Source organism: Eptatretus burgeri, chromosome 10, assembly GCF_056783735.1.
Source record: "Eptatretus burgeri isolate ZD-2024b chromosome 10, Ebu_testis_v1, whole genome shotgun sequence".
NCBI classification, from domain to species: domain Eukaryota; kingdom Metazoa; phylum Chordata; class Myxini; order Myxiniformes; family Myxinidae; genus Eptatretus; species Eptatretus burgeri.
Window position 1 is genome coordinate 20,667,300 of NC_140970.1, and position 12,500 is coordinate 20,679,799.

The 12,500-nt window shown below is 41.0% G+C and overlaps 1 protein-coding gene across 16 annotated transcripts in view; it reads right to left on the reverse strand.

Moving 5' to 3' along the window:
• LOC147018044 (calcium-independent phospholipase A2-gamma-like) overlaps nt 1-12,500 on the reverse strand; it is a 185,113-nt gene that overhangs the window by 65,603 nt on the left and 107,010 nt on the right. For 14 of the 16 annotated variants that reach the window (XM_085897339.1, XM_085897340.1, XM_085897338.1 and 11 more), the window contains one exon: nt 861-977. The exons of the other annotated variants lie outside the window; for them this stretch is intronic. In XM_085897339.1, the coding sequence (XP_085753465.1) occupies nt 861-977 (117 nt within the window). The remainder of the gene's footprint in view (nt 1-860; nt 978-12,500) is intronic. 16 annotated transcript variants of the gene reach the window in all.

Consider the following 12,500-nt stretch of genomic DNA (forward strand, 5'->3'; position numbering starts at 1 on the left):
CCACGCCGTGGCTTAATGGTTAGCGCGTCTGAGTACCCATCCTCATTCGATGTACCCACCACCCAATCAACCTGCTTAGGTATATGAGGGAGTCACATGAGGTGACTTCGGCTATCGCGGGGTGGTTTATCCTTGGTTTCCTCCCGGTTTTCCATCATATTAAGTAGTACGGAGTAAGAAATGGAGAATCCGTCGTCATATAAGCGAAATACCCTTGAGTATGGCGTTGAACACCAATCAAACAAAAAAACAATGACCGTTTAATGTTGAAAAAAATAATCTGTGATCACCAAAGTCATGTAATGTATGCTCATAACCAACAAACATGAATTTGCTACACATCCTGGGTTAAAATTGTATGGCAATTATTAAACAAGGGAATAACCAGTGATGTCAGTTTGCAACATTGATTCGTTCTTTGCTCTTAAATTAAATAACACAGAAGCTTTGCAAATACTACATGCTTAATTTGATCGGCCAATGATCACTCTTCCTTTTGCTGGAAAAGAAATATATATGACAGTTATTAAACAGTGCACCAAAGTCTTGAAACTTTGTTTTTCAGTTTCTTCAAAATTGACTTATCCTGACATCTCTGGTTTTCCCCTTGTGGTCTTCATATACATGCATACATACTGTATATACATACATAAATACATATACATATATATATATATATATATACATATATATATTTATATATATATATATATATATATATATATATGTTGGGATTCATACCTTTTTTGTAGCTTTTTGTTTCTTCCCAACTCAATTCACTCACTTGCAGTTAAGTAAAATATATTCCTGCTTGCCGTTCCAAAGGAACATTGTGTAAAGAGATAAGGAATGTTGTCGACCTTGAATGATCCACAGGAACATTGTGTAAGTGGATCTGGGAGTAACTTCACGTCCTCCTTATCTTGCTTAATGCACAGGTGTTGAAAGGACATATGCCAGTTGGTAAACAGCTGGTCCTGTGATGAAAGGAAGGACGATTATGTCATGGAATTTGTTGGAGATAAAACCATGTATATATGAGGGAGTGACCCGACCATTCTGGCAGAGCACTCTCCAGGTTAGCTCAATTGCTAAATTGGTGTTCCTGGTGTTTCCTGCTCTCCGTGCGGCCGCATGTATTGATATATAATTAATGATCTTCTCTCAAGTACATCGACGTCTTCATGCCTTAGTAAAGGGTGATCCACGCCTCAACAATTGGCGCAGCGAGCAGGGGGCGAGATGAGATGGAGGAGAGGTGGGGTTGATCCTTGGTGACCAAAGAGAAAAGCCATGGTGACCAATTTGAATCAGGTAAGCCTTTGTGCTGGGGAGTTTAAATTATATATTCTCTTTCTCACCCCAGATTTTGTCCATCCCTGCTTCTGCCCCTTGTCCTCACCCAAGAACCGGTAAAGATAAGTGTGGAGAATATTGTTTATTGTATATCAACGGGTAGCTATGTTAAGGTCCGGAAAGGGGAGTTTGAGGGCTGAGGGCATATGGCTGAGGCCTACTACTCGGAACCAAGAAAACTGCAGGAATGGTTCGGCAACAGTGAAATATGGGAAACAGATCGGGAAAACGAGAGGAGAAGAAATAACCTCCTCAAGATGACAAGTGATTGCTGGGCAGAATGGACGGTTAAAGATGGCTCACCATGGCCAGAGAGGTGGGTCGTTACACCTTCCAGTAGTGCAGAATCTGTGAAAAGAGTTGCGAAGACGCCATAGACTATCCCGTAAGAAAATGCCAGTGAATTGGCTGGGATTTGGGTTATAGCAAGAGGAAGCAATTAAAAGATCAAGCACAGCCAAGCAAGCAACCTTGTCAGGTCAGGTGCTGAAGCTTCAGGGTCAATTAGAAGGTGCATCGCGGCAAGCTAAGGATGTGTGAACATCAGCACCAGCACCTTACCAGATAACAGGACATGGCTCATCATCTGTCCCGGTGTCTGCAGCACCATTGCAGGGGTACTCTAACACCGATACAGTACCATCAACACCCAAACCCCTGGCATATCAACCGCAGGGACTACCTCAGTCAGCTGCACAGTATCAGCTGTTTATGATGTTTGTGTGGGGGAAAGGATACCCTACTGTGGAGTGAAGGAATGTGTGTGCTTTGCCTGAAGGGTAAAGGGTGGGCAGCTTATCTTCAAGCCCTCAAACTTATTCTGATCGACTTGAGAGAAATTTGATTGTAGACAAAATTGTTTTGATATGGGAAAATTAAAACATCTTTGTGGGAAAATTAGATAACGAATAAAAGTGAGGCGGGGGTAAAGAACACACCCTGCTGTGAATTTGCCTGCTTGTCAGGCCATGTGCGAGATTTGCCTGATAAGGGGGAAAAGAAGCTGGAGACAGCTCGTCTTTGAAATAGTGGACAAACTGGTTTTGGAAGAAAAATATATTTTTTGGACCATGACATGTTTGAATGAGGAATGAGTTAATGTGAATGAGCTTAGAATGATTTAAACCACTCAAGATGGTGAAAAGCATTTTTCTGTGTGTGACGGCTGTGGGCTGTGGACATAATGCACATGTAACTGAGCCGGGCATGGAGACTGAATGGATGTTCAAGGGGAGGGGTCGCCTGGTGCCGGGAAGCACTAAAGGTGAGCAGAATTGACATGCGGGCGGCCATGCCGAGAGTGCCGTGTAGTTTGTGAAGTTGTTCATCCTTGCCCCACAGATTTGCAAGCATGGTATGTGAATGGAGGGTTGCACAGTGAGGGGCATTTTGCCGAGGTGTTATAAAATTATACGTTAGAATGTGGAATGGTCTTGCCTGGGCTGCCATGCTGGTTGGCAAACCATGCGGGTGATAATTGTGGATCTCCTGGTGTTATTGCTGTAGGGAGGTTTTGTGTTCAGGTCAGTGCATTCTGAACATTTTGGCATTAGTTGCATGCAAATTGGATACAAATTGACCGCGCTATGGTAAAAAGACGATTTGGACCTTTTCATGACCTTGACCTTGACCTTTGACCCGATCGCTCCCAAAATCTAATCAAATGGTCCTTGGATAATAACCAATCATCCCACCAAATTTGCTGCGATTCAGTTCAATAATTTTGGAGTTATGCGAATAACAAACAAACAAACAAACACACATATTCACAAATAAATAAATAAATAAATAAATAAATACACAGCGATCAAAACATAACCTTCGTAACAAAGTTTGCGAAGGTAATGAGTTTGTTTAAAAGGAACTTTTACCATCGGATCTCAAATTATTACATTACTTGTCACAAAAGGACACAGAGCAAAGGAGATTGGGCCGAAAGTTGTATGGTGTGAAAGGGAATGAAGGGTACATATGGGAACAGCCTCTAGTGGATTATATGGCCATTTTTGAGCAGATAAATAAGCTACCATGTAGAGAGACTGATGTGAGTGCCAGTAGCTGCCCCATTAAACCTGAAACAAATGTACATACACATTATGGGAAACAATGATTAGTTTCTGCACTGCTCTAACAAAGGTTGTGAAAGAATTTGACTCGTAGGTCAAACAAGGGTGACCAGACCCGGCTGCAGAGGAACACCACGGCATCCAGCCCGGTGACTGGGTGAACATCAAGGTGTTCAAGCGGAGGAACATACTGAAGGCACGTTGGACCGGACCCTACCAGGTATTACTGGTTCCCCACATAGCTGTCAAGTGAGAAGGTAAGCTAATCATGGACTCACGCATCTCACTACAAAAGAGGATACAGGAAGTCGTAAAGAGAAAGAAAGGAAATCTGCAAGTGGGAAGACTGTTACTGGAGGTTCATGACAGATGTAGCAGTGCTTTTGATTAGCATGTGCATAATCGTGATAATATGGACAATAACAGATAGTGAGGGAATTATGGGAATATCATAGAGAGGAGAATGCTTGGTAGGTCGACAGTAGGGGAAACAAGGAATGGGTTGTGACGGGGTATGCAGGGCAGAAGAAGGTAAACATTGGGACCAATTGCATGAGAAAGGTGTGTATGGGAAAAACACTTGTATGACCATTACATATAATTATGCACCTCGTATGGCACGGGATGAAGGGGACATGGGCACTGTACGCCTGAAATGAGGCATAGTGTTACATGAAGGGATAACTGGGACAAGGATAGATACAAGGATATGAATGAATAATCTCGTGGAACCCCAGGCATCATTAAATGGTGTATTTTTGTTACCTAACAGGACACATAAGAAAGGAGGCTGCAAAATATGATTACAATCCAGGATGGAAGATCGGAGCATGGTTGCAGGGATTGTTTGGAGGTTGGGGAGGAACCATTCTCAGGTTCCTGCTGACAGGATTGGCTGTGCTGATTGGAATATTCATTATATTGTCTATAATCAAAGCAGCCATTATGGCTGGCTTGCAAAAGTGCATTACAGGATGGCATCTGAAGTCAACACCCAAGAAGCACGATTTTTTAATATAAAAATTTTTTTGTATACATAGATATATATATATATATATATATATATATATATATATATATATATATATATATATATATATATATATATATATATATATATATATATATATATATATATATATATATATATATATATATATATATATATATATATATATATATGGCTGCAGCCACTGTTAAAATTGATTACGGTGTATTTTAAATCGTAATCTGGCACATATGGAAATTTGCAAATGGGCACAAGACTGGCGCATATGGTACATGCTGTGTATACAGTCGAGGAAATGAGGGATTTTGAGGATTTAAGTTATTGGCCATACTTGTACAAATCATGATTGGCAACAAATCCTTATAACCTTTAAGCAAGTGCAAGCACAGTCAGCTCATCATTCGTTTTGAACAATGGTGTACTCCATGATGCTACTGATACAAGAAGATAATTTTCCCATGGATCACACTTCATCAAAAATCAAACCAAATTTAAGAAAACTTAAACACAAGCTACCTCTTACTAAGCAATCACTGCAAAATTTTGAAGGAAAGGAGAACCTCAGTTATTGTTTCGTAAAGATATGTGCAGGGAATAAATATATCTTCTGTGTATATTTAATGCACTAATGTCGTTTCACATATCGGTATACAATACTTATTATCTCCGCCACCGAAGGAAAAATGGAGGTTACGGTCTCACCCATGTTTGTCTGTCTTTTAGCAGGATATCTCAAAGTTATGGACAGATTCTGACAAAACAAGGTGGACAGGTTAGATGTGTGACAAGGACTAATTGATTCAATTTTGGGGAAGATCAGAATTCAGATACGAGAATTTTTTAAGAGATTGTTCACCATTGAGAGACGGAGCCAAAAATGATATATATATATATATATATATATATATATATATATATATATATATATATATATATATATATATATATATATATATATATATATATATATCATGATATTTCAAAAAGTTATAACTTGGTGGATGAATTTGGTTGAGGGCTGGATGCAGATCCGTCCAATCAGTGTGATACAAAACAAACTGTTCAGCCTGGCAGAGGTATGCGCTCCACTGATTGCCGTTCTAGTTTTATCCTTGCTTCTCATTTGGAAGTCCAAGGAAAGAATAACTACAGTGATCTCGAGAGTATACAGATAATGTACTAGTAGTAGCATATTAAAGCATATTAAAGTAGTCGCAGCTTCTGGAGAATAAACAAATTTGCCAAGTAATTCAAATATTTAATGTGAAGTCAACTTCAACTCCCAAGAAACATCATTGTGGTGAAGCCGGAATACAATTTTCCCTCTTTGTCACACTGCTTCGTTGTTGGTCCCATATCATGCTCAGGTGACAGTGTAGGCCCAGTTGGGCAACAATACCTTTTTCTAGCAGCTATAACTTCGATGCAACTCTTTGCAGAATTAACTCAAAAAGCATCTCAGAATGAAAAGCCCATCCGCATCCACTTTGTACTCAAACTAAACTTGCAAAAGGGCACCTCAAAAGAAAGATGTAAAATATATTTATTAGTGTTCTCCTCATTCTCATAATAAAGGTACGTTGAAAATTTGATGACAAAAGCTGAAGTGGCAAAACGATTATGGCCTGCACAGACACATTGAAGCTCAAATGGTAAATAAATAAAGAAACACAGAAGATATTACCAAACCAGGCTGTCTCACACTGCACTGCGAAGGATTAATAAGACCTATTTACACTGTGACTTTGCCCTTTGGCCTTTGGCATTTTGACCCAAAAACTTATGGCCTAGACCGACACACACACGTGCACAATTGAAAAACCCCGTCTCCCGCTATGCAGGGGGGGGGGGGTTAAATTAATTAGAAAGAGATGGGAAAAGTGGGAAACATTAAACAGAACAACGAAGAACTGTACTGGGCAATGCTACACTTGGGCAGAATGCATATTGGCCAATGCTGAAAAAGCACCAACAGTGGCAGACAAGAGATGATGTGCCCAACTTGTTTCAAACTGATGGATTTTCCACGATTTAAATGTCTTGTGAAAATGTAACAATTTTTCTTCTTTAATTTAATATTCACAAAAACATCCTGAAGAACCTTGGTTCATATCACTTTTGTCAGAGGAAAAATATACATTTTAGCTTCCTTTTCCAATTTTAATATCCACCTATTTGCAGAACAATAATGGCAGAGGGGAGAAGGGTGTATTCGTCACTTGGTCAAAATGTGGAACATATGCAAAATGTTGCATTCGCTGCTTAAGGCCCAGTCACACCTTGACGTTTTAGCCAACGTATGCCGATTTTTGAATTTTTTTTCTAAAACGCTGGCACACGTTAAATACGTTATGGGTAAGTTTTGATAACATTGAGAGCACACTGAAAAACACTGCCATACGTCGTTGTACGTTGGCTTTAAACGTTGTACTTTTTGGTTGTCCTCAAATTTTTTCATGCTTGAAATTTCACGACGTATGCCGGCGTATGACTCACACGTTCCGCTACGCTGGCCACAAGTTGTATGCACGGTCTGCGATCGTTGACAGACGTCAACACATGCTACTTGTAAGTTAATCATAAGTTGAGACACGCCGAGGTAATGTTTAGCGTACCCGAAACTTATTTCTAACTTATGATTAACGTGTTGTTGGCACGTTACGCGATCGTTGCCACACGTCGACAGAAGTTACTTTTAAGTTACTCATAGGCTGAAAGACGTCGGTATAATGGATCGTCCTTGCGTCAGCGTCCACGGCCACAAGGATAGATACAAGGATATGAATGAATAATCTCGTGGAACCCCAGGCATCATTAAATGGTGTATTTTTGGCCACGGCCAGGACACTTATTTGCAGCATTCTTCAAACTTTTCTTCGGCATGACGAGGATGTTCACACTTCGATGTCTAGCTTGGCTATGATTCCAATTGTCCATCGGCAGCATCTATTTAAAATGGTCGAGTTTGAGCGTTTTAACACGTTCAGAACAAACACTTCAAATTTCCAAACCCCAGCGTCAAAAACAGGCGAGTGACAGCAATTTAAATCGTTCATTGTAAACAATGAAAATAGTTGAGTGGTACCGTTTAAAAGTCGTTGAGTGTAAAAAAAATCCAATTGTTGAACGCAAGCGTCTACTTTCAATAGTGGGGTTTGAGCGATTTAGCACGTTCAATAGAAACGATTAACATTTCCGAGCGCCAGCGTGAAAAAACAAAGGCGAGTGACAGCAATTTAAATCGTTCATTGTAAACAATGAAAATAGCTAAGTGGTACCGTTTAAAAGTCGTTGAGTGTAAAAAAAATCCAATTGTTGAGCGCAAGCGTCTACTTTCAATAGTTGAGATGCAGCCATTTAAATCGTTGAGTTTATCATTTAAATCGTTAAATCGTTAAACGCAAGGACGATCCATCATAACCCACACCCTCCCCCTCACACTCACCTACCACTGCCAACATGAACAAACTACTACTAATACTAATACTGATACTGATACTGTTACTGCTGACATGGACATCGACTCAAAAATGACTCGAAAACACTGTTGGGTTCCCCTTTTATGAGCAGCATTTTTATATACCAATTCCCAAAACCGCTGGGAACATGTCTTTATATGGCAGTTGTAAGCTAGAAACACGTTAATTTTTTTTTGTCGACTGGAAGACGTCATTGGAATACGTCTACATACGTCGATGTGTGTTGGGACTACGTAAAGAATTGGTTCAAAGCACGTCAAACATAAGTTAGAAATAAGTTTCGCGTAAAAAAGACATTACCGCGACGTGTTTCGACTTATGAGTAGCTTATAAGTAGCCTTTGTGGACGTGTGTAAGCGTCCACATATCGTGTGTAAAACTTATCCGCATCGCATGCGGAACGTGTGTCATACGCCGAGTACGTCGTAAAATTTTGAACATGTTTAAAATTTCTTGACGTACTCTACTTACTACGACGTATGATAGCGTACTTTAGCGTTGTACTCACGTATACCAAACTTACTCATACCGTATTTGACGTGCCCCAACGTTTTAGACACATTTTTCTTAGGTCGGTATACGCTGGCAAGATCGACAAGGTGTGACCGCGATGTTGACACTTCCATTTCTACGGCAGTTATGATTCGAATCGTTGTGCGTCAGCTTTTTAATAGGCTACGTCACGACATCGTCGGCGATGCGTGCAACGCGCTATGCCTAAGTTAGACTATCGTTGGGCATCGGTTGTGTAGGCCGACAACAGGTTCAGCATTCGTTGGTATAAGTTATCTATAACACAACGAAACGTTCTGTGTCCGTTACCAATGCGTTATACATAAGACCAAGTCGCTATGAATACGTCCGAATCTTTAAAAAAAACATCAAAAGTTCAACGTAAGCCAGCGTTTTAGATACATTTTAATACGTTGCCATCGCTGGCTAAAACGTCAAGGTGTGACCGGGCCTTTAATGGTGCAGTGTTTTGCAATTAACGAGATGAAGCAGGTGTGTTCCTGTCACATTGCAGGCAAGTCAGTGGCCTCCGTATCTGCATATATTTTTTACTTCCTGTCCGTCCGTCCGTCCGTCCGTCTCTCTCTCTCTCTCTCTCTCTCTCTCTCTCTCTCTCTCTCTCTCTCTCTCTCTCTCTCTCTCTCTCTCTCTCTCTCTCTCTCTCTCTCTCTCTCTCTCTCTCTCTCTCTCTCTCTCTCTCTCTCTCTCTCTCTCTGAGCCCTTCGACCCTCCCCAGCAATGCCAGGTTGCCCTTACTTTTACAGTAACCCCTCCTGGTTCAACTTCCAAAATCCAGACTGACTCTCCACCTCAGATATTTTGTTCGTCACCTCTCTCGTTAGTGGAAGTACCTCCCCGAGGCCGTTCTTTGCCACTCTTCCCACAAGGAGTTCAAGCAGGGAGTACACCACCATCTCGTCACCTCCAACCCGCCCTACAGTGGTTTTTTTTTTAATCTCCATTGACCCTGCCTCGCCCAACCCACTTACTTTCAGGTCGCTGCGTTTCCTCTCTGCATTTGCGAGAAATGGTTGCATGCACTGAAATCTCCAGCAAGGGGAGATCATCAGGGCAGCCAAATGTACATAATGTGTGTGAGATAAGGATTGTTACCTAAAATGGCTCACCAAGCTTCTAAAAGAAGGTTTTCTTCTTTTTTTGAAAACAATGTCGATGCTCGTGTGAGAACTAACACACAGAACGTACAAGGAAATACAAGGAAATCAGACACAGGTGGAGGCCATTCAGCCCATCATGCCAATGTGACATCAACACCACATTCATTTATCAACACAAGATCCAAAGAAGAAGAAAAAGAAGAAAATGCAAGATTTATTATATTTATTAATCGTGTTTTTGTGGGTTTTTGTATGTATTTATGAATTTTTTTATATTGTTTTAATTTTTAAAGTTTTTGTAACTCTTTTCCCCCCAAAGGGGAGGGGGCATAAGCTTGGTTAAAAAACACACCTCAACCACACAACACCCCTTGACGAGACCCCCACCAACAGTACTCTGCACACATGCACACAATCACCCATCAATGCTTAAGCTACCTCAAAGTCCTGCCAACATCACTATACCCCTCTATCTCCATAACTTCCAGGTACCTATCTAATTCTAATTTAAACTTATCTACTTTTTCTGCTGCCAGCACCTTTCCTGTGAGGCCATTCCATGCATTAACTACTCTCTGAGTAAAAGTCCCCTGCCTTAAACCATCTTAACTCTCCTCTTCTTTACTCTCAAGTTATGACCCCTGTTCTGATCACTGTCTAATCTGTTGAATAATTCATCTGCACTTATTTTATCTACACCTTTCATTATCTTAAACATCTCCATCATACCACTTCGTAATCACCTCCTTTCTCATGAATAAAGCCCTGTCTCCTTCAGCCGCTCCACATAGCTGAGTCTAGCTAGGCCCGGAATCAATATAGTAGCCCTGCGCTGAACCTTCTCTTTGGCAAATATGTTCATCCTGAGTTGTGGTGACCAAAACTGCACACAATATTCTAGATGTGGCCCTCACTAAATTCCTGTGCAATGTTAACACCACTCCTTTTGATTTATAAATGATCCCCCTCCGAATACAACCTAAAACCCTATTTGCTTTACCAATAGCTGCTTGGCACTGTGCTGCCTGCTTACTTCCCATATCTATTACCACCCCCAGATCCTTCTCCAATGTGACATGCTCCAAAATTACCCCTTTCATCCTGTAATCTCTATTTTCATTGTTCTTCCCCATCCCCATCACCTTCCACTTGCTCAGGTTAAATTCCATCTGCCAGTCTTTTGCCCAATCTATACAAGTCTCAATACTTTCCTAAATCTGATCACCACCCCCTCAGCTATCCACTTCACCTCCAATCTTTGTGTCATCAGAAAATTTTTAAAGCTTACTCTTCACCCCACTCTCTAAATCATTGATGTAAATAATGAATAGTAATGGTCCGAGTACTGATCCCTGAGATACTCCACTACTTACATCCTCCCAGCAAGAAATCCTCCCGCTCACAGCCACTCTTTGCTTCCTATTACTCAGCCAGTTTGCAATCCAATTAGCTACCTGACCAGCCACTCCACAAGCCCTCAATTTGGCGTACTGATCCCTGAGATACTCCACTACTTACATCCTCCCAGCAAGACATCCTCCCGCTCACAGCCACTCTTTGCTTCCTATTACTCAGCCAGTTTGCAATCCAATTAGCCACCTGACCAGCCACTCCACAAGCCCTCAATTTGGCGTACTGATCCCTGAGATACTCCACTACTTACATCCTCCCAGCAAGACATCCTCCCGCTCACAGCCACTCTTTGCTTCCTATTACTCAGCCAGTTTGCAATCCAATTAGCCACCTGACCAGCCATTCCACAAGCCCTCAATTTGGCTAACAACCTCCAATGTGGTGCTTTATCAAATGCCTTCTTAAAGTCTGGATAAACGATGTCCTCTGCCTTTCCCTCATCCACCCAATCAGACACTGCTTCATAGAACTCGAAAATATTTGTTTGACAGGAAACATCTTTGGTAAACCCATGGTGACTACCTTTAATGAGTTTGTATTTATTTAAATGGTTCTTCATTTGGTCCTTAATTAATGTCTCCAACACCTTCCCCATAACCGAAATCAAACTAACAGGTCTATAGGTTCCCAATTCTTCTCTGGATCCTTTCTTAAATAATGGTGTTACATCTGCTACTCTCCAATCCTCCAGTACCTGTCCTGACTCCAATGAACGATTGAAAATATCTGTTAACATCTCGCTTACCTGCTCAGTCACCTCCATCAATACTCTCAGGTGCATATTATCTGGCATATTATCTGGCCTTATCTAATCTTAGATTTCCTAACTGTTCCTTTACTTCCTCCACTCCAACCTGGATCTTCAGTAAAAGCCCTTCCTCACCTCCTTGAGGTATACTTTCAGCTATTGGCAATTCTCCTGACTGTTCTTGTGTAAAAGTTGAAGCAAAATACCTGTTTAATAAGCCTACCATCTCACTGTCATCACGAACCACTCTCCCGGTGCCATTCCTCAATGGGCCCACACTGGTCATAACCTGTTCTTTTCCCTGATATATTTGAAGAAAGCCTTGCTATTATGTTCAATATTCTTAGCCATGCCATTCTCATACACTCTTTTGGCTTGCCGAGTTATTTTCTTAACTTACCTCTGTTTATTTCTATCGTGATATAAATCTAACTCCAGTCCTGTTATTTTTAACCTTATAAATGCTTTCTGCTTCTCCTTAATAGTATTCCTGATCTCACTACTCAACCACCCTGGCCTCTTTCTGCTTCTAGTTTTACACCTCATTGGAATGTACTTACTCTGCACACATTTGCTCCTTAAAGGTTTCCCATTTCTCTGATGCTGATTGTCTTGTTGTTAGAGTCCCCCAAACTAAATCACCCAACTCTCTCCTCATACCCTCAAGATTTGCCTTCCTGAAAGCGAATAGCTTTACCCTACTATCCTGAACTCTAACCCATAACAAAGTCTTTGCACACACAATGTTATGGTCACTTGCTCCTAAATGCTCCCCGCTCTCCACTCAACCTCCTCCAC